At 37.3% G+C, this 26528-nt stretch overlaps 2 protein-coding genes across 2 annotated transcripts in view; both read right to left on the bottom strand.

Annotated features, from left to right (window-relative positions):
* LOC109085447 (atrial natriuretic peptide receptor 1-like) overlaps positions 1-26528 on the bottom strand; it is a 1054061-nt gene that overhangs the window by 120810 nt on the left and 906723 nt on the right. The window lies entirely within an intron of this gene.
* LOC109107161 (E3 ubiquitin-protein ligase MYLIP-A) lies at positions 1993-24033 on the bottom strand. The gene is made up of 7 exons (XM_019120427.2): positions 23805-24033; positions 20755-20945; positions 8419-8604; positions 6649-6846; positions 6339-6503; positions 4457-4868; positions 1993-3266 (listed from the first exon to the last, which is right to left on the bottom strand). The coding sequence occupies exons 1-7, from the start codon at positions 23889-23891 to the stop codon at positions 3081-3083; spliced, it is 1425 nt and encodes a 474-aa protein (XP_018975972.2). The 5' UTR covers positions 23892-24033; the 3' UTR covers positions 1993-3080.

Genomic DNA, 26528 nt, shown 5'->3' with positions numbered 1-26528 from the left:
AAAACATAGAGGTGATGAAGTTTTTGAAGCATTGGCGCCTCCTGCTGTTTAAGAGCTTCACAGGGAACCAGCAATAAACTAGAATATTTCTGAAGTTCACATGCATTGTATTGCTCCATATGTTTAGATATGTAAGCAATTGATTTTGTTTCTGTTTTTAATTCTCATAAGACATTTCAGAAGAAACATCCAAGACATAATAAATCAGTTTAAAGTGGGCAAGTTTGATTTTGAGTGACGTACATTATTCATAAGTAAAAATGACTTGCAAAAAAAGTATTTTTTGAACCTTCAACAGCACATTTTGTTTTTAGAATCGTGATTATCAATCACTTCATGTATACAGTACACACTCCTTTTAAATCAGAGCATTGGTAGACTGGAAGAACCAAATCGTTTTGAATCAGTGTGCAGAAATAGTGTGAACTGGGTCTTAATAGTTAGACTCCTGCTTGTACAGTAAACAGGTGTTAGCATGTTTTATTCACACTGTAATATCACATTCAGCATTAGAATAAGTCTTTGACAGGTACATTATTCTTGACCACTAGAGGGCGCTGTAAGGCTGTGTAAATTGTCATAGAAGCCACTTGATAACTTATTTGGCAGGTTTGTTTATTTAATATCTCTTAAAGAGTTAGGTTCATGTTGTCATATACAAGAAGAACCAGACCCACATGATATATAAACGATTAAACTATGCTGTTAATTTATCTTGACTGTGTGAGATCAAACTAATTGTTTTTGTTTGCCATATTGAAAATATGTTCATCATTGTAACTCAAATTTAACTGAATTTGGTAAGGTGCTGCTGTTAAAACACATTCACAGAGGCAGAGCATACTGATATATGTTTGTACACTTCATTTGAATCTGAAGGAGAGATGCAGAATCTGATTTGCACAGTGGCAGTGTTTAGGCAGTGACGTATATGCACAGGTCATGTGGGTCAAAGCTAATTTCCCTTTGGCAGAACTGTGCAAACAGAGAGATCAGCTTGAACACGGAATATCTGCTATGTACACATGCGGTGATGCATAAAGTCTCTGATTCAGAAAGAAAGGGGTGAATGAAAAATTATAAGGATGTCTAAGATAATAAATTAGTCTGCAATGCATATAAACTACAATAAAACTACATTAGACACACTAAACCGTCATTCAGTGTAACACATATCATACAGAGATCATGAAATAAAAGAATCTCATCAGGCATATTTAGAAAAATAATCATTGTGACATTGAAAGACCCCAGCCCCCAAATACTAACAAACTGAAATTTTAAATCTTTAACACTATCCTTCAAACAACTTGGTTTCACCCATTTATCGGCAAGGAGGTTTTAATAATTTAAAAAATAATACAATTTAGTGTGATCACATGTACTCATACATTCTTTTATATATCTTAATAAGTACAGGTCAGAATAAGTATGTTGTTTAATTTTTACATAAATACATGTACAACGATGGAACATTATTTCATCCATATTTTGACATTTTACAGTCACAAAAGTTCACTATTCACTTGGATTTAATATGCATTATGTGTTAATTCTATGTAACAATTTGAATACTTTTTCAACCATGAATATCATAAGGTTTTCTTGGGGTTATGTGATTTTTAATCTAACATTGTGGTGTCATTAAAACTTTCATCATACTTTCATAACTGACAAACATATCTAAAACTTTTTAAATCAAGTAATAACAAATTTAACCAGGCACTCTTAAAATTTCAAAACAAGGGCACTTGGTCCATGAATTGTAGAGAAAGCTAAACTGATCACATACACTCTCAAGTGTTTTCTAACGCCCGATGACTCTCAGAGAGTTGTTTTGTGCTCTAGGAGGGTCAGAGGTCACATTTTATATGGCTTGTGTTTTATATCTTTTAACTTGCAGTTTATAATAGACCCAAGAAAACATATTACTAGTAAATTACAAGCAGGAAACTAGGACACTGTTTGACAAAAACAAGTTCACACACAATGTTAGTTAAAAAAAACAGGTTTATTAATACCTCTCGTTCAAAGAAATATAAAAGATTGAGAGTTATTTCTATATTTACAGAGCATAGTTTTTGCTTCAAACAAACAGAAACAAATCCTACTTGTACAAATTGAAAAAATATCTCCTGCTGTGACTGTTCGATATCAGAAGTAAAGAAAATAGTCCTCTTCTTCTCTCAATAATAGTCTGTGCAAAGAAAGAATGCATATCGAACACACCGTGTTACTGCTACATTAAGGCAAACCCCTAGGAACAATACACTTGGGAAACTCCTTGTTAAAGTGACAGTGTCGATTAGATAATTTTTTGAGCCTTCCTACAGAAAACGTCCCACATCTTCCACAAAAGCATTAAAAGGTCAAAATCTCTTAAAATGGTTAGCATTACACTGAGAGATCATTCAGTACCCTTTAAATCCAAAGCAAACCACTGGATGACCACAACTGTGAAATAAAAGCTTTAGGAAGTATAAACTTCTGGGCCTCAAGGAGTGTTTGCCAGTCAGTTCTGGAGTGTCTGTTATGGAAGCGGTGAATCTACATACAAATAGAGGATTAGTAGTTTGACGACTTCCTCTCTGCTTAAAAGTGCTGCGAGGGTTAGTGCCCCTCGCCATAAATACCTCTTTATTGGCATGGAAACTATGAAAACCTCAAAACAAACCTAAAACAAACTCAAATCCACTGCAAAAGAAACAAAGTGGACGCTGCGTATTAAAAGCAAAGTGTAAAATTCAATTAAATTAGAAAAAAAGAAAAGCTTGTTCCTAAACACATTTCCTCATGGCATACAGATTTGTGCAGGTTACGAGGCAGCAAAAAAACAAAAAAAATACAACAACCAAACGCTCTGCATGCTGCTGCGTGTACAAAAAACAACTCAAAAATACATTTATCAGATCAACTGATACGATTCATTTAAGAAACAAACATTCACAAATATCGAAAAGGCTCCTCAATGGTTTCAAAAACATCACACGAGGAGCAACCCAACCAGCGCGGCGCTCGGACTCTTAGTCGTCCACCGCGTAAACTGAACTCAAAGTCCTGTGGAAGAGCGGCAGGCAAGCTTAGTTTTGGTAGATCTTCTCCGTGGTGTTGTAGTCGTTGGTAGTGCAGGTGTGGGAGGCCATGCCTCGGTGGATGGGTTCGGGGCTGTTGTCGCCGCCGCCGATGGTCAGGTTCAGCAGACTGGTGCATGTAGGCAAGTAGACGTGCTGGACGTGCTCCACCTCTGACCGACACACCGGGCATGACTGTACAGAGAAAACAAGAGCCTTCATCAGCGAGCATTCACCACAATAACATGCTAGGAATACTGTTATACTGCAAATTATGACATAACAGTCAATCCTGGCAATTAAGGCTGGGTGGCATATGCGGTCAACAGGAAAAAAAATTCTTACTGCTTATATCACGGTAGATGTATTTGCACAGCACTTAGTAGTTTTATGTTATTTAAGTGTGAAAGTGATAAAAATAAAAATAAAAAAAAAACATGCGGTAAAGGACCACGTCTCAAATAGGTAATATGGTGCAGAGTTTAATTGTTTATTGGAATGAGCTTTATTTATTTACATCTTTTCTGATTTTTATGATGTTAATGTGAAAGTATTTTTCTGCTGATCTTTTGGTTCATTTTCATAAAATTATGAATGAAAATAGAAAATCATCAAATAATAAAGTATTTAATTCACTGGTTTATGCAAAACTAAGCATTATAACAGTTATTTCATATCTAAATTTCAAATAAAATAAATAATTTTACTTCAAGAAAGTTTAAATTTAAACACCTAGTGTAATTTTTTTTGTAAACAACACTTTGAAAATGTGATTTTTTTTTTAAAAAAAATCAAACTATTTAAAAACTTTGGTATCGGAAATTGAAATAAATTATAAATATTACACAAAAAACAAACTTGTTAAAAAAATGTTAGAAATGTTGTCTTGGTAATTATGTTGTAATGCTAAAATATTAAAATGGAAACAAAAGGAATTGAAGCTATAGAATTGAAGAAAAACCCACAAAAATTAAAATAGAAATTGGAATATATATAAAAAAGGTAATTTAAAATATCACAGTTTTTAAATTTACAACATTTATTTAATGTATTTATTTATTTAAACAAATGATAAATAAAATCCTAAATATTATTACACTTTTGTTGAGTCACATCACATGAAGTTTTGCAACCTGAACTAGTCTTGTCTGTCATAAAAAGGCTGAATTATCTGATATTGTGTGTTATTTCATTTCTGACAGGTGGTTGCACCACATGACTTTAATTGGTTAAAGTGACATCTTAAATATAAATTTTTTGGGAAATAATACTACTTTTACTACTACAGCTACTTTTCTTCATTATCACATCAAAACAGCTTTATCACTCAGTCATTTTTGACACAATGTTGGGTAAAAATTGCCTAAACCTGAAAGTTCTCTGACCTGCAGCTGTTCAGCACAGTTCTGGCAGCACACCATGTGACCGCAGGGGCAGAACGCAGCGTCGATCTCTTCCTCGCAGCACAGCATGCACAGCAGCGCCTCCCGCAGCTTCTGCAGCTTCTCCTGCAGCAGCCGGCTCTGCTGGCAGCCCCCGCAGTCCAGCGCCCCCTCCTGGTCATGGGATGGCGATCGGGACGACGGAGTGCGCTCCCCCGGCCTTGACATCATGTCCACGATACCGGCGTTGTACAGCGCGCGTCTGGCGTAGTCGTACACTTCCTTGGAGGTCCGCCGGATGTCGAATACATACTTCTTGCCCAGGTTGATGTTCTCATTGAGGAAAAGTGAAGCCAGGTGACCCTTGAAATCACGGCTGTATTGCATCATGACGGCGTTTGTTACCGTGTCACACCTGCAGACAGAAACAAGAGCAATCGGTGAGCGAGACTAGCGCATTATCTGCCCGGCGTCTGCCACACAGCAGCTCAAACCATTCATTATCCATCAGAGATAATGGGCTACTGGAAAGGTGCTGTAGTTGTGAAAATGAAGGATGTTGCCGCTTGTTAGAGTTCAAGGGTAGAGAGCAGTAGCCGTTCTTCAACGTCTTGGCAATAAAAGCTCTTATCAGGGGCCGAAGAAACCTGGTTTAAACCACATTTAAACAGGTGAAAGCTGTTTTATTACCAGTCTGTCTAGAGGAGTCTTTATACAGCAGTTAATGCTGCTCTGTGCCTGCTTAAAGATGCAATGTTGTATAAAAGCTAGATTAAATTATGCCAGCTCTGACCCACCTCAGCCCTGAGTATCAAAGTATATATTTGTGATTGCTGTGTAAATGTATTTATGCCTCCTCAGAGCAGCATTAAACAATCGGTGTAAAGATGCAGAAATGCCACTTCAGAAGCACTTCTGTGCCACCTCTGCAGTGTAAATTTGCCATCAGTGGAACAATGGGAACATATGTTGCTACAACGACCAAAAATCATTTTGCTTAATGAGAAGCATTTAATTATGTTCTGTGGCACTGTGACATTTCCATGACAAATCAGCACATTTCCCCAATTAAAACATTACTGTATTACAATGAGAGTTATCACTGAAAATGAGAATTAAAAAAAGAGAAAAAAAAAAAAAAAAAAACCTTTTTTTTTATTTTAGAGGGAAAGAACACTGTCATGAAAACTGGAAGCTTGCTTTTATTAACTGAATAATTGATGGGATTTTATTTATAGATTTAATTGGGATTTTACTGATTAATTGATTGGATTCTCTTTAAGGATTTTAATATTTTATTAATAATAAAAAAATAATTTTAGACTTTTAGAATTGTGTTACAACGTACTTTTTTTCTGCATGGTTTTGTAAGACTGACCCACTTGAGCAGCTAATTTGTTCTTAGTAACTTTGTTATGTGTTTAAAGATGCAAGACATTCTCACCACTAGCTGTATATAAAGGAAATGCTGAAGCTGGTTTGCAATGAAAACTATGCTCAGAGAAAGTCCAAAACAAAAGCACATAATCCTGTACTTTTCTGATAACCGTACAAAAACCAGAAGCACAAAACTCCTCATAACAGAGCAATTCAAACTGCTGACACAGGGCTTTCTATGAAGAAAATACTACAGAACATTTAACAATAGCCAGGCCAAAGAGAGATCATTTCCTCTACATGATAACAATGTGTAAAGAACATCATGTGGTAAGTGGTCCAGACAGGTAAACTAAAGTATGTTAGATACTGGGTTACGTAACAGAAGCCGTGTGCACAAGGTGTGTAGTTTAAAGCCTGGCAGAGCTGCACATTACCAAGAAAAATATATGTTTTAGAATTTAATGATGCATTATTGTACTTGATGAAGGGTTTTATGGTGTCTCACCTGTAAAAGGCGTGTGTTTCTGTGATGGCCCGATACAGACCGCTGGCTGCTCGATTACTGATTAACTTGAACAGCAGGACCACACTGTCGCTGGTTTCCTTGGTGACGGTCAAGTACACGCTCTTCCCTGATTGCGTGGCAATTTGTATTATGGGATAAGATATCCTGCATTGAAAAGAAAATATGACGCATTACTGAAAGGCAGCTATGCCACAAATTGATTTAATGTTACATGACTGATTCTGGGATGTGAGCTGGCTATTATTTTATGACAGTTATGCCATCAAGGGCACTTTATGCCGAGCCTAACCTGTTAACCAGGCTGAAGTCCTCTCGGCAGATAGCGATGCCGTCTGGTCCCACACCGATAGCCAACCTCTGTCCTTCAGCATCCCGCACCCAGTGCCACTCCACCCCATAATGCTCCAGAGACGACACCAGCTGCAGGGCCTGGTACTCCACCGACGCCTGGCTCAGACCCTCCAGAGCCTTGTGCTTGGCTATGATACTGCCAAAAAAACAAGAGAGACATTGAGTCCGAGAGGAAAATGACACCAGCTGATCATGTGAAAAGTAGGACAGAGGAAGAAAAATCTATGTTTTGAGATTTACACTTTAATGTGTAACATAAGAAAAACATTAAAAAAAGTATAAACTAATAATCCCTTTTATTACAGCTGGTAACAAAAAGGATGGCTCATAACGCAACAACGCGATGGCTCGTAATGTAACAACGTAACATGATGGCTCGTAACGTGATGGGATGCTCGTAACGTAACTTAACGTGATGGCTCGTAACGTAACAACGTGATGGCTCGTGACGTAACTTAACGTGATGGCTCGTAACATAACTTAACGTGATGGCTCGTAACGTAACGTAATGACACGACAATTACTTTTATTATGGCTAATGATTTATCGTTTCAACTGGAAACAATACTTAAGAACAGATATTATCTGCTTCCAGTATCAGCATATAAAACAGACTGGTAGATAATTAAAAAAATAATTACTTTAACATGGGTGTTAACCAATAAAGTTGCCAATATATTGTGCATAAAAAAGTAAAAACATGTCAGTCACTGAAACAGTCCATGTCTTTGTGTTCCCCTGTATGAGGCCCTTTGATTTTCTTCTTGTACGCATTAGTCTTTATTTGATTCGGTGACAATGATAATTAATCACTACAGACAGATCTCATTAATCCTCTTTGATTGTAGTTGATTAGGTCGTCTGTTATCTAACCCAAACAAGCTAAAGAGTCTGAACAGAACTCTATAAAAGGAGCAGTGTAATTAGTCAAACAGAATTAGGAGTGCTTTGTTTTTAGCCATGCGGCTCTGGATAAGATGTTCACAAGAGTGCGCAGATTACAGCTCAGCTCCCTTGACTTTCTCTATTAAGTAATTATCTAAACACCTAACAACTAGTTTAAAAATGTATTTGAATGTAAAAATCACAACCTTTATACTAAAGTAACATTAAGAAAATACATTCAGTCACTTCTCTTGGATGTCAGTTTGTGGGATCTTCAGTTTTGTTTTAACAAGACATGTGAGTTTCAGTTTCAGTTCCATTTATATTTTTATTTTTAATATTTCTTTTTGGTTTCACTTTTATTTTTAACAGTTTATTGTGTTCATAACAGATGAACATTGTACTGTGTTCATAACAACCCAGTGAAAATCTTCAAACCCAGACAAATCCTGAAAAAAAAAAAAAAATCCTGTTTTCCATAATATTAAGCAAGCGCAACTGTTTTTAACCATTTTAACACTGATAATAAGAAGAAATGTTTCGGCATATTAGAATGACTTTATCGTCTCCAAAAAGGAAGGTTCTGGGTTCAATACAAGGAAAATAAACTATACCAGCACCATTTCTGATTTCTGATGTTTGTAATATGACAAGTAATTATTTTCTGTAATTCGCCAATACATCTTAACTTCTATTAAACCCTAAACATTCAATTAAATTTTTTATAAAAAAAAAAAAAAAAAAAAAGGAAGAAAAAAAAAAGACACACGCAAACAAGTTGAAGGTCATAGAGATTATAGTGAGTGACATTTTGTTTGTTTACCTGTTGATGGTGGTTTGGTTGGGCTCTGTGGCACAGAGTTCAGTGTACCAGTACTTGGCTGTGTTCTGGTTATAGTCACCGAACTCTGCCTGGGCCAGGAGGGAGCTGAGCTCTTCGGCCTTTTCCGAGCACATCCGCAGATGTCCACGATGCAGATCCTCTTTCACATGCATAAAAAACAGGTGTCTGTAGAGCAGAACAGAAAGACAAAGAAAGTGAGAGAGTTAGTTACGAATGGAAACAGGTGGCTGGTGAGGGAAGCACATATGGATGTCGACAGGTGGTCCGCCAGGAAAGCGAGAGCGTTCCACGCAAACTGAAACATGTGACGGGGAACTTTCATTACAAAAACACGTCTTGCACATGCTCTTATGTGCTGAATCCAACAAGCATTATAGTATGATCCATGAAGAGAGATCATTTATAGGTCAACCGATTCCTTAAAAAAGGAACAGTGAAAACCAGAAGTGGCAAAAAGTCAATTGAAAATAACAAAAGGTCAAAGGGAAAGCAGAAATGACAGTTTCCATTTGAAATGGTCACTTTCACTTCAAAAACCAAACAGGAGAATATTGCAACTATTTGTGTGTGTGTGTGAATTGGTTTGACTTTTGCTCCCGTCTTGGTCTTCTCTTGTATCTGTTGGCATAACAGGCCTCGCAGTTATAAGGCTCTTAATGCAGAACGCTGTCTGCGTGTTTCCAAACGATAAGCATGCCGTCTCATACAAAGCATGAAAACCACACTCACTACTCACTGCTGACATAAAGCTGACACAAATCCCTGTAGCTGTAATTCAGGTGTGTTAATTGTTTGTTTTACTGAAGACGGGGCTCTTTTCAGCTGTCTGTGGGACTGTCAGTATTTATTCTTTGATCGCTTAATGACAGGAGAAGTCTCAAGGATAAAACTGGACTTTAAAGTCACATAAACCAGGCTTGCAGCTATGAGAACTCTGGTTTGTTCTTGAATTATCTTTTTTATTAACTGATTGTCTTTAAGGGAATGTTTTTCACCTTGACTTAGTGTCAGGATACTTCCTGCTCTGCTGTAAAATGTACAGATCAATGGAATTTAATTACACTGTAACGGCAAACAATAGATGCACAATGATTTACGTGATTAGCCAATAAATGATTATTAGAAGAGCAGGACGTTTCTGTTTATCTGACCCAAAGCCCTTATGTCCCCATACCCTAATGTCCATTTATGTCCACTACAGGACACAATGTCAAATTTTGCAAGTCCCCTGAGACTAGGTTTGGAGACCAAACAGGACTGATGTTTTCCCCCAGCATACCCCTGTTCCCCCAGCCAACAGAGGAGCATGGGAACACCAAAAACCAACTGTGAGATACTCATGCTCTGCATGCAGGCGATGGCTCTTTAGGAAAACAAACTCCGGCATATCAGTTCGCGCAGCGCTGCCGACAAAAGCCCCGGGCCGATAAACATTGACTTTGGATGAAAAAAGACACTAGAAAAAAGGCAGAGAACGAAGATTGAGGTGGATTCATAGGCCAGACAAATAAACAAAACCTGTCGTTTGACAAAGGGAGTCTCGCCCGGCCTGACGAGGCACTTCCCTGAGGTGACATCAGACTTATGTGATGAATTACCTGGCAGGCAAAACAAAGGCGTCTGATTGGGGCAGGGAGAGAGAGAGGTTACTTGCGGTCAAACTCCAGCTACTCCAGGACAGAACATGCGGCGCCGGTTCAGTCAGGATCGTTACAAGACTAATCTTAGAAACACGCAGCTGCGCTGAAGCAGCCACTCGTCCTCAACAAACACCACCACACAATGGGATTTTACCATGGTTAACAACGGGAATTGTTGCCAAAAACTTAACCATTGAAAATCTAAAACTGATTCATATAAATGTCCCATATTGGGCACACCCTTTAAAAAAAAAAATACAAATAAATAAACACAATATTATATTTTCTGTACTTTGAGATAATACAATATTAATGAAAAAATGGTACGTAAGTGTACTTAAATTGTGCTAAGACACTTAAACTGTACTTGTGACGAAATGGACAGTTGTATTTTCTTAATGCATTGTAACCACGTTAAAATTAAAAGTTTTATTAAAGTATTTTCTGTTATTTTTTTGTTGACTAAAATACTAAATCACTTATCAGTAACTGTTACAATTTTAACTGCATCATTCGATATTAAGTTAATATATTTTAAATTTGCCAAATCAAAACATAATTACAAAATGAGTATTTACAAAATATAATCAAATGCATGAAAAAAAGCTTCATTAGAAATTACATTAAAGTTTATTTTAGTTGATTATAAATGCTTGTCAGTACATGCAGCATTAAACACCTACTATATTTCAAAGACGAAATTAGTATTTATGAAATTGCATATCAAGACCTTTTTTTAAAGCAGTTTAAAGTTCATCTAAATGCATTTAAAATAAAATATAAAATTTAGCTAGATTTAAACAGAATACGTTTCCATTTAACTGCAATTAACATTTCCAAAAACATTACACTCAGTGCATTTATTATGCAAATAATACACTTTGAAAGCATGCAGAAAGTTTATTTCCCTCACAAAGCAGCTGAGAACAGCCGGTTGTGTTGGAGTCTAAAGTCTTAATGCTATCAGATTAGTGGGCATGAGAGGGGGTCCGGGGGCCACAGTTGGGCCCCACTCGCTCTCACTAAATCTCACTTCATAGCCTTTTCAGCAAAGTGAAAGTAAACACTGAGTATATGGGTGTACAAGGTCAAGTATCAATGTTATAAAAAAATATGATCCTGTCTGTCTGTAACCTTCATCAGCAATGCCACTGCACCTGCGAAACTAGAGCACAACCCAGTCAGTTTTTCCTACTATTCAACTCGTTTGCATTTACTACATAAATTTACACTAATACACTAAAAATACACTAATGTTTTAAACAAGTATTATTGCCACACCTAAAATAAATAAATAAATAAATACATACAAGCATTTGATTGTGTAACTGGAAGAATTCAATTAAAACGCTTGTGCCGTTCTGCTGACAAGAAATGGGTCATGGCGTGATATCTGAGAGGGCTTGAGCTTTGCCCAGGAGGGCTTTTGTGGGTTTGAGGTTTTGGCTTCAAATGCAGTGCACTTTCTGCAGAATGTCCTATGATGTTTGGCTGGAAAGTAAATCTTACAACAGGCAGAAATAAAATAATCTGAATTACTCAAAGTTCACAAAGTTTATGGCATCTTCAAATCAGATGATCACTTAGCGAGACATTGAAAGGTTTAAATAGATGGGCTGAAGGTTGGCAAGACTAAATTATTTTTTTTTTTTTTGCAAACCTACTTTTACACATTTTAAACATTCCATGTTTTCAAGACAATCCTGTTTAATTGAAAAAAATATATAAAATACACACACACAAACACACACACATACACACTTTAAATATTACAAATAAATTAAACTAGGAAACATGACGTGTTGTCAGATCAAGTCTTCTCCACATAAGTCACTGTTTTTGTTCTCACTAATTCTTTCCTTTCTAATTGTTTTATCTTCTCTGTTACAGGCAGACTCATTGTTGGGGGCCAGATGTTTGGGGGTCTGCCGCAAAGAACAAAACATTCCTCTGAAATGAAACATGAAGCTTCTGGCCGGAGACAGCAACAAAGAAGGCAATCCACACAGGAGTTTCATTCTTTTCAGGCGCCCTTTGAAACAATGTGGTTTCAGAGTTAGTCAAATAACATTGCTATGAGCCATGTGGCGGGGTTACTCGCAGTCAACAAACTCTAGTAAACCCTGCCACCAGCTCCATGCATCACAGGTAAACACCTCCTCGCTAACCCACAAAGTGTTAATCATCATTCGCACAAACATGCAAGTAAATACCAATAAAATCGCGTATTCAAACAAAGACTTGCTTTGTGAGCAAACGCCTCTGGTAAATGATGCGTTCAACTGCTGCATCAACTTTGCAAACGGTAACAATGCCGTAGGCTGAAAAAACTCCCACAAAATTTAATTCTGCATAGAGACAACCCAACATCATTTCTGAGTAATACACACTCAGCTCGAGAGAGGTGGAGGTTACTATAGTTCATCCACAAATGTGGTTAAACCTGTTCTGCTGTCATCGAAGCGCATGTAATCCAATAACACAGTAAGACAAGAGATCTCTAGTTTCTGAATTCATAAAATTATCATTAAATCAATAGAAAGAGCTAGTTGTAAGCTCAAGGCTTAACATTAACAAATGATAGAATTTCGCACCTCAGGTTTGCATTTGAATGTCTATACAGTTAAATATTACACTAATTAATGAAAAGCCTCAGAAAACACTCAAGTAATTTAGCATTGAATCAGAAATATGACTTTAAAGGGGAACGGCAGTCATCTTTTTAGTATGTTGGGGGTTTTTTTGGGGCCTTTTGTCACTTACTTCTAGAAGACCGTAGAGTGCAAACTACTAATTAATGTTTGTTTACAATTGAATGCAATGTCACCAACCACATCTATATTTGTGGCAAGAAACAAGTGAAAAACAGACAGCATCTGAAAAGAAGAAAAAAAGTACATCTTCACCCAGTTTACCTATGAAAACTTGAGCTAGTCTACAGAAATTTTAAAAATGGACATATTTTCTACCAACCATTGGACTGGACTGATTTTGTGCTACACTAATGGCCATTTTTGATGGTAAGAATGGTAATGAAGAAATTAAATGTGTTTGCAAACGAAATAAATCCATTTCCTATGTTATAACCACAGCTAAATGTTTCAACGCATGTATGCTATATGCAAAGCTATGGCTTCGTTTTTGTGATCCATATACGAAGCTTCAGGGGGATCTAGTCTTCCTGCTAAGGAGGTAATCAGGAGCTTACTGGGATTGCTGGTGACCTTGTTATTAGGATTTGATGTAGGGCGAGAGGCTTGTCTCTGCAGTTGTCTGTTCGTGCTCATGTTGACCCTGAATAGCACCCGCTAACCAGTTCCTGCTGACAACACCCAGGGCTCTGACTGTGAAGATAACAAGACCTGAGATCACAGCAGCATGTTTTGCATATTTGCAGGCGTAAAGAAAACCAGAGATGTTGCATGTATAAGAGCGTGGATGTTCTCATGTTTCTGAACAAGAACCAAATAGCCAGGCAAGAGTATATGCACGACTTAATATTAGGGCTGCACGATTAATCGCATGCATTTGTCATGCGTGTCTCATCAGTAAAGCCGGTTCCGTGATTAGCGGTAAATATGCGTCACCTGTTTTTCAAATGCACCGGGAGTTCATACACAGAGCCGTAGTTCACTGACAAGCTAGGCAATATCGTGTTTCATAATCGAATGCGATTAATCTCAATTACGAACAGAATATTGCGTAGCTTGTCAGTGAACTACGGCTCTGTGTATTAACTGCCGCTAACGTTTGAAAACAGGTGACAGACATTTACCGCTAATCACGGAACCGGCTTTACTGATGAGACACGCATGACAAATGCATGCGATTAATCGTGCAGCCCTACTTAATATTATAAACAATCGCTGCTCTTTCCAATGGGTTGAAGCTAAATCAGTGCACAGATTAATGTTTAAAAGAGCCCTTCTCTTATTTAAAGTGTGCTGTGCCTCTGCTAATGGTGCTGGCCTCTGTGGATCAACAGGATCATTCAGTCCTGATGAGAATGCTAAACACTCAAGCCCTCCAAAACAATACAGGCATCTTTACACAAGCACGGCACACATAGCATGCCATAAACACTAGCTAGAGCATAATCATGAGCATGCCACCTTTGTGGAGTGCTGACTACTCACGAATGACCTTAATTCTCCCCTCATAACAACAAAAACATTAGTGTACACAGTCAAACCAATCGCTTTTCAGCCAAAAGTGGCCTCTAGTATGGTTTAATGAGGTTCAGAAAGGTGGCATTAAGGCATCTACACGACAGTTTATGCAGTGTCAGTAAACACTGGCAAATATCGATTTTAATGTTGATTTGCATGAATATAGATGAAAAAAAAAATCAAGGCTTTGCCACAGCAGCATGCATGTCAATAATAATAATAATAATAATAATAATAATAATAATAATAATAATAATAATAATAATAAAAATCAAATACTTTGTCAGAACTTTTGCTAGTTTGTAATGCCTTTGGGGGAGAATGTTGTGTACTCTGTCACATGAAGCTGCATTTGTCTCCAAATTGGAGATAGGACGGACATTGCCAGAAAGAGTTTTAAAAACATGTCAGCAAACACTTGGCTTGACGTGAGTGTGAAAATCATGTCTAATTATGCATACTGAAAATAGAGCAGGGCAGATTAAAAGATGTTTTTTGGGGGGTGGCGTTTCTATAACATGTGAGTGTTTGTGGTTGGGAGAAGAGGTGGGGTGGCTCTGATCCTCAAAGGATCCAGTAATTCTGTAAGCAGGATTAGACCCTCAAGGCCGGTGGTTATCTTTAAACTGCGCCTCATTTGAGAATTTTCCCCAACCCATAATTAAAACAGAAAACATATATGTCCAAGCACTGAAAACACAATAATTTGTGCGAAATCCCCTTTGCTGTACTAGTAAACATTTCCTCTATCTGGCAATCATCCACCAGCACTCTCCACCAAGGAAGTATAAGGATCTATTTTTGGAAGATGCACTTATACTAATGAACATCAGGAACTGTCATAATAATGGACTACAGAAGCAAAAGTGGTTCCATTCGGCCCGCTCTGGGGCTTATATAAGCAGCTTATCGGCATTCAGAGGCCTGTGCACTGTTTAGTGCATCTTACATAACAGTACAGATAGAGATAGAAAGTAAGTAGAGAAAGTGTGAAAGCGGAGCGGAGTTCTAGTCCTGATCTGGAGCTGAGGTGCAGCAGGGGTCGGTGCATGGCCCTTTCTCATTCTAACATTTCTAACTCCAGAATCTGTCAAAGTACACTGAATTTTGCTTTTTGTTATGGGCCAAGGCAGAAAGTACATTTGTCATATTCATAAAGCCCCTTGACTTCCATAGTAATATCAAATAAATAAGCCATTTAGAAAAAGAAAAAAAAAAAAAGTTTAGTTAAAGGGGTAATCGGATGCAAAATTCACTTTACATGTTGTTTGAAAAGAAATGTGTGTAGGAGGTGTGTGTACACATCCACCCTATAATAATAAAATTCCACCCAGTGGTTTTTTTAAAATCCCCATTTTAAAATCCCCTCTCTCAAATCAGGCTATTCTGAGATTCCTGTCAGAATGACATAGTTCTGCACAGGCTGCTCCCACGATAGTTGATTGACAAGGCCATCTTATCTTAGACCTGCCCTGAGTGAGACGTGAGCTGTCCGCCATTGTGTCGACTCCGGTACGGGGAAGACAAGAATGTCTCAGATTAAGTGATTGAGGTATTTAGTTGTTGGATGTAATAATGAACATAGACATCATTTACTCAACATCAGAGCTGCTGAAGACACAGAGGATTAACGTTACTTTTGTTTTTGAAGAGAATGCGCCGAACCTCGATCTAACGATTAAATGAATCTGTTCGCGTGAATCATTTGTGATCCAGCTTCATCTACAGAAGTAGTGAGTATAAGTTTTTTTTTTTAATGAATCTTTGAAAATCGCTTTTCCTAATAATGCGCTAGTTAGCTAGTTTCACAGCTGAAGTTTACAGTCTGCTTGTCACCCCATGGAAGAGAGAGGCGGGATTAGCAGAGCTCATTAGCATTTAAAGGAACATGGACTAAAATGGCTTGCTGAAAATGGAGCTGATTTTGACAGGGTAAAAAGGGTGTTTTTTACACTACTATTGAGAAATTAAGTTATAGTATGTTATAGACTTTTCATTAAGACCCTAAAGAATCATATCAACTTGTGGAAAATGGGCATCCGATGACTCCTTTAAAATGACATCACAAAGTCCTTGTTTCCAGAACCTTCCATTCAACCAGCCAACTTAATTCTGGTCAGTAAAACCCACTTTAAGATCCAATCAATTCCTGATAGATAAATCTTAGTCCCTCCCCCTTTTTTTACATTAGAAAACCAATTTCACTCAGAAATGTGCAAAATCATAGAAATGACTTGTGAAGGTTGCTCCATGTTGACTTAAGTATGTTGCAGCAACACCATGGTACATGAATAGGGTAATCAAACATTACCACGGAATTACCAACTCTATACAGTCAGCAAACCGTAATTCTGTCACAATACTTTTTTTGTAACTTCCAGCAAAGGTTGACTCAACCCCTCTTGTGCCTGTTTGTAATGCGCATGTGTGCTCATGAGCTCACTTTCAGTCGTAAATCAGCACTTCGGACCTCTGTAATGGTTTTACAGGGATGTTCGATCCCATTAGGGCTGCAAGACATCCACAGTTTCTAAGATAACATCAAAAGTACCAGACACAAAATGATGAGAGAGAATGTCCGTGTTCTTGCGCATACACAATTCCATTTAAAAATGATCTGTGGGGAAAACCCATGTAGCTTCAGGCTGCATTTTTATGAGTGTGTGGTGAATACATGTCAGAGCTCACCGTCAGTCAATGCGATGAGCAGTAGGGCAGAGGTCATTGCACAAACAAGGTTAGGGAACATGACCCTTGTAGCTGGAGGCTAGGTCGCATCATGCATGCATGTGCGCGCACACAAATCTACAACAGTGCCAGAAAGTTAACAAAGGACTGTTTTCATGCTACAGCAGCCTGCATTACACTCAGAAATGCCAGGCAGTCATTTATATTCTGCTATGGGTATCAATCTCTCCATTTAGTCTATTACTCTTGTACTACTCCTTTGACAGAAAGAGAGTGTTTTATTCTTTGTGTTTCTAGAAGAACGCGAGAACAATAAAATTCTGGATGATATACCGCAAGTTGCTAATTATTTTAAAATGGCAGATATTAAAATTCTATATTCTAAATATATTCAAAATAAAATGCTAAAAAAAAAAAAAAAAAAAATCATATAGAAAATCAGACAATAGATAATTCTAGTAGAAAACTGTTTTAAACGGAGCAAGAGAGACTTTGAAAAAACTCTTTACGACCCCAAACTTTTAAAATGTTTTTTTTTTTTTTTTTTAACAATATTAGCCACCATTTATCTTTTTCTGGACTTATTTGTTCACATTCTTCTGACTAAGGCTGTTCTTACACAAAACTGTTTCCTGCAATAACTGGATGTCATTTGTGTATGTGGGGTTTAAGGTCACATGACAGTAGCATACTACAGTTTGAGATATTTATAAATGTATAATCATCCCACATTCTATAAAAAGGCATTATTCCGTGTACACTGTGCAGTAAGCAATATGCTAATGTTCCATTCTGAACACTGCCAACTCCTGCCACATATAGGGCACAATGACTGCATTCATTGTTATTCAGTGTGCCTCACATTTTCTCTTCCAAATATTCAATCTCAGCCTGATCAAAGCTTTGCTCTCATCCTGATGTCGACAGAGAAACAAAGTCTCAACCCCCGCCATCTCAGATTTTCCTAACACGTCAGTCTTCACACACTGTAAGCTGTTTTTGTGCCCATTAGTCTTAACAGCTTGAATGAAATTACAAGTGGAGGCTCTGGGGGTGCAATGTCCTTCCACCTTGCATCAATAAGTCTTGCGTAAAGAAGTGCAACATTTAATTACCAGTCCAAGTTTCTCCCTCCCCCGAAAATCCTTCAATCTTTCTGTCCGCCATCTGTCAGTTACCCCTGCTAATCTCCCTCAGGTCAGCAGAAGACCATCTAAACCAAAAAGTGGCTTTTAAATTACAAATCCTTACAAAAGGACACTCTCAAGGAAACGGAAGCATGCATACATGCCCATGTTGCCCTGCCAGAGTCTCTTTGCCTAGAGAATCTGCCCGCGGGATCTGGCATGCCATCCAATTTAATTTCATTGAAAAGGACCCAGCCGAGCTTGGAGAGCACAGAACGCGAGGCTCCAAAACGGGCCGCCTATCAAATAACGGCACGCAGCAGATACCGAAGGAGTACAGAGAGTTCACTATGGGGTTGATAGTGGTACACTGCAGGTACATATACTCACTGCAAAGTTCAGTTAATGAAGAACGAATCAGCATGTGACACTACTTATAACATCACACAAGGAGAGAGAGAGAGAGAGAAAACACAAGACAGAGGGGAAGAAAAAATCTAGTTAACACCTGTCTGTGCCTCTCTTTATCAGAGACAAACATTTGTGAACCAGCGTCCTGACAGAAAGTTCATTTACATGACATGCATTGTAACTACCCAGTCAAATTATCTCTAGGGAGGAAGTTGACTGCTGCAGTGCTTCAAAACCTCAGACTGATGGCTTAATTTCATTTTTGAATTGTTAATGCAGAGTCCCATCCAAAGCTTTCATTTCTCCAATTTGAGTTCAGAAGAGAAAAGGGAAAAAAATAGAATGGAAAACTATAGAGAAGTTATAGAAGAATGTCCCTGACCACAGAAAATAATTAACTGTTACAGTAAACAGTTGTTACAGTCTGGGACTTACAATAAAAGTACAAAGGCCAACACTTTAAAATACACTTCATTTCCAAAGCCACAAGACTAATCTGACAGAATCTCCTACTAACCTTGCTAAGCAAACAGCAGTTGCATTTTTGAGGGATAAAAAGTGAATGCTCTGATTTTTAAAGCACTTATGAAATTTTAATTTATTTATATCCTTTTATAATATTTGTTTTAAAAAAAATAGCGAATTCTCGGTTTTAATTGTAATTTCATTTTATTTAAATTGGAGTAATTTTGTTACATGCTTATATGATTAATACTTTTAATATTTATATTACATTTCTACATAGCTTTAAATTTTACTAATTGTAGTTTTTCAGTTCAAGCTTATTTCAGTTAATTGCAGAGGTACATTTTTGTTTTTAAGTTTAAGCTTTCCAATTAATATTTAACCATTTCAATTAACAAAATATTTTTGTTAATAACACTGATTCTTCACAGAGATACAAATTGCATGGTCATAACAAGAGCAGAAAATAGTATACAACTAAACGGAGAAGCAGTTGTATCACACTAGTCTTTGCACATAATTGTTAAAGAGACAGTTTACTCAAAAATGAAAATTGTCATTATTTACTCATAGTTGCAAAACTGTGTCACATTCTCTATGCTGAACACAGAAGATGATATTTTGAGAAATGCCTTTGTCTCAATGATCACATTCTTGAATATTCTTCAAAATATTTCTTTTTCTTTTCCACAAAACAAACTCATACAGATTCTCAATGACATGAGAGCAAATAAATCACAGAATTTAATTTTTTTGATGAAATATCCCCTTAGGTCTTGTGCTTATACTTTCAAATCGGTGCGAGTTTTAACATATGTGTTACCCGTGTACTTTCACTGTACTTTACTGTCATTTTTTAAATAAAATAACTTATAATACCAAATATGCTGCTACTAGGGTTTAACTTGTAAACTTGTGTCCTTTAAGCTGTGCTCCAAATTGGCCTCAGACAAAGAAAAGTAACAAAACTCCACATAGTGAAAAAAAGAGCATGAGGTGGTGGTGACTCTGCCAGCTCAGTCTCTGTGGGTAGGAGCTTTTGAGCAGGGGATCGCATTTCCTGCTGCTGCTCATAGCACAACGACCTACAGTAACCCACAGAGAGCAGGGTTACTACAGGGCAAACCACTGTACTGAGAGAGAGAGAGAGAGAGAGAGAGAGAGAGAGAGAGAGAGAGAGAGAGAGAGAGAGAGAGAGAGGAGAGAGAGAGAGAGAGAGAGAGAGAGAGAGAGAGAGAGAGAGAGAGAGAGAGAGGCGAGGGAGAGAGAGAGAGAGAGAGAGGAGAGAGAGAGAGAGAGAGAGAGAGAGAGAAGGAGAGGGAGTGGAGAGAGAGAGAGAGAGAGAGAGAGAGAGAGAAACAATTTACAGGCTACTGTGCAAAGTGCTCTCTCTCTACCTGAGACACATGACTTCAGCTGATGTGAAGCTGAAAGAACACTCATAATACCAGCGTTGTTTAATGAATATTTAATATGTTACATGCCCTAGATTTTTTGTGGTTATACCTTAACACAGGCACACTTAAACAAGATATAGCTCAAGTCGGGCGTGGAATTCACATTAGACACAGTGATTGGAAGAGAAATGGCTTTACTTCTTGGCTTTTCACACAAAACATGCATACACCCACATACTCAGTTGCCTTTCTTCCTGTCGTTCTTCTTCTGGATTTTTTTTTTTTTTTTTTAACTGCATTGGAACGGAAGTTTAAAAACGCCTCTACTCATAGACAATGATGAAATGTTCTCAGTCACAACTTCCTCAAACAACAGCCATTACTTTGTTGTAAAACGTGTTTTTTGGCATGTACATACCTCGTCTGCTCCTGCAGAATAAGGTGAGGCTCCACGAAGAACTTTACTCGGAGCCGTAGTCTGCAGGGCGTGAGATTGTCCATCTGCTGGGAGATTCTGTTCCTCAGGTTCAGCCACAGGTTCTCTCCCTTACTGCCAGAAAACTGCAGCCCAAAGTAATCCACCTCAATAATTCCCAACTTCCGACATACCTGTCACCAACAAAGAAAGAGTCACACATTGTTAAACATCAGAGTTTGTTTCCTTGTCCCCTTCAACCTTCTGTGTGGTGAAAAAAGCAGCCTGGACATTATGCCCAACATCTCTTTTTTTATAAATAAAACATTTTCTGTTTTTTTTTTCTTTTTTTTTTTTTTTAAACTGAGAATTGTGCAATCATTTACTCATCCTTATTTATGGACAAATGATTCATTTAACCAATAACTTGTTTTGCACATTTGTATAACCACAGTTTTACTAAAAATACCATGGTTAAACTACAGTTAGTGTAGTAAAACCATGGTTAATTTGTGGTTACCATGGTTTAACTATAGTAACCATGTTTTTTTGGGGGGTGTGGGGGGGGGTTATTTATAGTAAAACCATGGCTAATTTTCAATGTTGTGGTTTATTTGAACAAATCAAGATCAAAAACAAACTATGGGTTAGATTTTTATTTTTGTGTTTTTCAGGAGGCGATTATTTCCCCTCAAAGTCTCACTTACGTAATAGAGGCGAGAAAAATCCCTTTAAAGGGCAAAACTTAAGTCCAGTGTGGCAAAAATGACACCTTTAAGGGCACTATGCTATAGAGCAGGGATGGGCGACCTGCGGCCCGCAATGTCTTTTAGTACAGCCTGCTGGATCATATTAGACCCGGATGATTAATTTTAAAATATCTGAAAAGTAAGTCACGTAAAGATTGCTTTCAGTTTATAATGTTAATACTATCTCCAACCAGGAGAGGTCGCTAGTTTCCAGCCGCCCCCCGTATTAATTTCAACGCAGTACGACGTGAATGCTGTAAACATTCGCTAACTTTAGCAAAAAATGAATGAAAAACTGACCATGAAACCAGTATTTTCCAGTCAAGATGGTAAACTGATGATCTTTTTACTTAGTTCAAGGGGATACTGATATGTTTGGAATGTTTGGAAATCGGTTATTTATCGCCATCACACCACTGCGCACAAACAACGGGGACGCCGGAGCTGCACTTGCCTCAAATTTCAAAGGTAAAATGCATTGTCAACAAAAGCTTTTTGCCAAATGCATGACAGAAATGTTTGCACTGAACTATGTTCATAGGGTTTCCGCGGGTCCTTAAAAAGTCTTCAGTTTAATAAAAATTTAATTTAAGGTCATGAAAACTCTTAAATGATACAGAAAGTCTTAATTTTTAAGAGGTCTTAAATTTGGGGACAGAAAGACAAGAATTGCTATATAGATTAGTATGTCGATTAAACTTCAGAATGATTTCACTGAATAAACTTGTTTCGAAGTCAGGCGCTGCGCTGCTTTGTTCTGCGGTTACCAGGGAAACTGCTATATTTCTGCAGGTCCGAAAGTAAAACCTGCTGGCTTTTTCAATAAGCCCTTCTGCTATTTTTGCTACATATTTTAAACATGAACCAGTGGATAGACAAAAAGCTGCATTATAAAAATCTAAACAATTAAGACTAAGATATTTAATTGTTATTTCATATAATAATTGTTTAAATTAATATAACAATTGATACTTTTGTCTCATCCCGTTCCTTAAAAATTGTTTAAAGGCTGAAATGTGAAGTGCAGGTCTTAAAGGGTCTTTAAAGCTCTTAAATTTGATTTAAAAAATCTTGCAGTTACCTGGTTATTTTATAGTACCATTTTGGAATATTTCTTTCTTTTTTTTTAATAAGCCCTTTTTAACTGTCCTCTTATGTGTTTTTTTTTTTTTTTTTTTGAAAATGTTCCGTAGGCCACTACTAAAAAAAATAATAATAAAAATAGGACCTCTGTACATTTGTTTGTTGCAAATTTACAGACAACGCAATTGAGATGTTTATTTGTTGCGCTGATATTGCTGCCAACTTACAAAGTTTCCCTTCTGAATTAGCTTAACTGTACAAGTTTTATAGTTAATAAAATCTTTAAAAACAAATGACATTAATTATACTTTTATTTCCTTCAATAAAAAGGAAATTGTGTAAAATGTGTTAACTTAAATGAGTAATCTGGCCCCTTGGTATAAAGGAGAACAAATGCTGGCCCTCGTCACTATCAAAGTTGCACTGCTATAGAAGGAATAAAAAGTTCGTGAAAATATCCTGAGATGACATGCTTAAGCTAAATTAATTCACTAATTTATGCCTACCGCCATTAAAACGCAACATATAATCTTTAATTTTGTGTTTTCAAAATTGGTGCTAGACTAAAAAGTTTGAGGTTTGTAAAAAGCAACTTCAGAGGTGTCCCTAATACATTTATAACATGTTGAAAACCCATCCACTTTGTCATTTACGTTGGAGGAGGTATAGTATCATGCACGAGCCAAACATCTGCTGCTGAAGCGCATGAACTTTAGTAACCTCGAGCATGCCATCACACATGCACGCACTATTGTTTCAAAAGCCAAACACAATTTTTTTTCTGAAAATAATATCGTAACCGTTTACCTACAACACACTGTGTCTGTTAATTATCATGCAAAATCTTTTCTTTTATTGGAACAATACAATATATGTGCAGCCTAACATTTGACTATTTGTGTGAATGATCTAACGAAATAAAATGTTCGAATGTGACTTTAAAAAAAATGCTTTAAGAACATGCTAAAAATAATTACTCATGTTTACCCAAATATACGCGTGAAATCAAGTCATAAACAGACTGATGTTGCTATTAAGTTTCCATGTGCTTCATATAAACTCATTCATTCCGCGTTCAGGCTACATCTTTTGTTTTTCAGAATTTGTGTGTATTTTCTATATGTAACGCACGAGGGCTGGTGGTATGCATGCACGCTTCAGAAACGTGTAATAATAAACATCACCTCCATTTCACATGAAGACTTCCATTCATCATCTTACCTTATTCAGACAGTCCTCTCCGTTCGCCTTCGCGTCCACTTCAATCTCCATCACCACCGCGTCCGGTCGAGTTACATGGCAGAGCATTTTGGAGAGGTGTTTTGTCTTTGGTCTACCTGTCCTGTACGAAAAACAGTGCAAACAGCTCTCACTGTTGTCCTTTCTAAATACCCTACATCAGCCCTCACTCACTTTCCTCAAGCCCTCTGTTTGTCTGTGGTTGAGAGCTTCCTGCGATATATACGAAGCGCTGTTTAAACCCCGCCCACCCCACCACAGCCAATCACAACAGGCGTATCAAAGCCTACAGCGAACGCTGACAGCAACAGAAAGCCTGCCATGTTCACTTAGTAGTGAATACTGTAGACGCCACGAGCGTCCCCTTCAGGTGCGTCATATTTATGAAGATGCTCGAGTCAAGCTGATTCAATTCAGATAACAAAAAATAAAAAATAAAAAAGGAGAGAAATAAAAAAACTATTGGATTGTGCATTACAAATATGATTACACATGTACTCTACATGCACTAATGTAGGCCTACATACTGCACAGATACAGTACCATCATATCACAGATTATCAGATAATCATACACGTCCCCCCACAAACAATTTCCTCCTATATTTTTCATCTGATATTCCAGTTCACCAGTTAACATGCTAATGATCCTGATAATAGGCCTACATTTATTATTTATTTAGGCCATATTAAAATTAAGCTCACATTATCTATCTATCTATCTATCTATCTATCTGTATATTTATCTTTTTTTTTTTTTTTTTTTTTATCTATCTATCTATCTATCTATCTATCTATCTATCTATCTATCAAAAACCATTGTGCACACACAGCAATACATACATTCATATAAATTAATATAATAAATAATTAAATTAAATACAACATATGAAATACAATTAAACAAATTAAATATTTATTTAAAATACATAAAAAATATAAAAACAAATACATAAACAAAATAAAAATACAATAAAATGAAATGTGTTTTCTATATGAATCATATCATAAAATAAATATATATTTTGTGCGACAAAATTAAGCCTTGCAAGAAACTTTACTTGAAGTTTGATTGCTTGTCCTTCTGAGACACTATTTTATGATCACACTACACTTGAGTATGTCCTAGCAAATATCTCTTAAGTAAGAATGCGGCCCAACGCCAGAGCCTGCGGTCTCGTCCAGTGCCAGAGGACGGATGGAGTGAGTGCCAATGTGTTACTGACTTGAGATTACGCTTCATATGTATTATGCATGTTTGCCTACAACCCTCCCTTGAGGAGTGCATTGACACTGTGAGTGAGACATCAGCCAAAAAGCTTTTGATAATGAAAATTTAAGTTGCTGGAAGAAAACAGAGAGGGGAAAAAATAGCTATTGAGCTATCAATGCATTTTCCAGTCATGTCAGACCAGCAGCATTCCACAGGGACTGACTGGATTGTGTAGTCCTCAGAATGACCTTGCAGTGGAGTCGTGCGAGACAGCCCCGGGACAGACACCCAGCGCTCCAACACCTGTCCCCAAACTCCACTCAGTGTTCCCTCAATACATCACATCAGGAAAGCAGTGTGCTTGAGGCTGCTTGGAGAAAACAACAAGCGTGAAATGCCAAGACGGATCTTTTCTGCTCACCGTAGCCTGCCCACACATTGCCAGTTTGAAACTTTTTCTCCACAAGCATTCACAGCCAGACATGACAACTGTCTGACTAAAGTTGACTGCACAAACAATAGAGAGTGTCCATGCAGCAACTGTTTCTGCAGGTGTGCTTAAAATATTCATATAAAACTAAAAAATGTGGTGTTGATGGTTCTGGCTCTTAAAGGTATAGTCATCTGTCATCATTGACTCACCCTCATGTTGTTCCAAACCTGTATGAGTTTTTTTCTTCTGTTGAACACAGAAGAAGATACTTTGAAAAATATTGGTGACCAAACAGGTGACGGCAGCCATTGACTGCCAGAGTATCTTCAACATGTTTTCCAACGAACATTTGTCTTGATCTATTTTTAGAGTTTATACCGAAAAGTTCACAGAACTTTTTATTAATTTCTGTGATATTCGCAAACAGTGAATTACTGTCGCACAACCCTGACAGAAATTTTATGATGTCTAGGCTGTGCATGGTTGGTTATCAAGACACACGTGATCCAAGTTGGCTGTTATGCTTTCTCCAAAGGTAGACTCGCGGATCTCAAAAATAATGCTGCCTTTATGTGCTATCATAAATTATCGCAAATACGAGTTTCCTAAAAGGAAACTGGATGTGAACGGCCACTAAAGTTGTGTTTACTGGAAACTCGTAGATAATTTTGATACCAGAGTATCTGAGCTGGATGGGCCATAAACTTTAAACATGGTGGAGGGGACAATGATTGCTGCTGTTAATGCTATTCTTTATTTTTTTTTTTCACACAACAACTACATCACTTTGTCTTGTTGCTAAAGTAATTTATTTATAGCGTGGGGAATGTTTATATGCTTGTCAACCAATGGGATGCTACATTTTATTATTTCCAACAACAAAGCTTGTTATCACGACTTCATAAGTGGGAAATAGAAAATTTCCGATACCATGTGAAGGCAGCATAAGACCATCTTGGGTTCAAATCAGAAAACCAAGGACGCATCCATTTTTAGTGCAACAAATGGATAAAAATGTAAAAGCGCTATTTTGAACAGATAATATTTTAAATTGTGACCAT

This window comes from Cyprinus carpio, chromosome B19 (assembly GCF_018340385.1).
Source record: "Cyprinus carpio isolate SPL01 chromosome B19, ASM1834038v1, whole genome shotgun sequence".
Lineage (NCBI taxonomy): Eukaryota > Metazoa > Chordata > Actinopteri > Cypriniformes > Cyprinidae > Cyprinus > Cyprinus carpio.
The sequence above is the reverse complement of the archived record's forward strand: the minus strand, read 5'-3'. Positions and strand labels throughout refer to the sequence as shown.

Bases quoted from the DNA above. Each gene is read 5' to 3' on its own strand.
- LOC109107161 (XM_019120427.2), bottom strand. From the start codon at position 23,891: ATGCTCTGCCATGTAACTCGACCGGACGCGGTGGTGATGGAGATTGAA. The intron at 8,605-20,754 runs GTATGTACATGC...TCTGCTCTACAG, and splicing joins ATTCTGCAGGAGCAGACGAG to ACACCTGTTTTTTATGCATG. The intron at 4,869-6,338 runs GTGAGACACCAT...TTCTGTCTGCAG, and splicing joins GAAACACACGCCTTTTACAG to GTGTGACACGGTAACAAACG.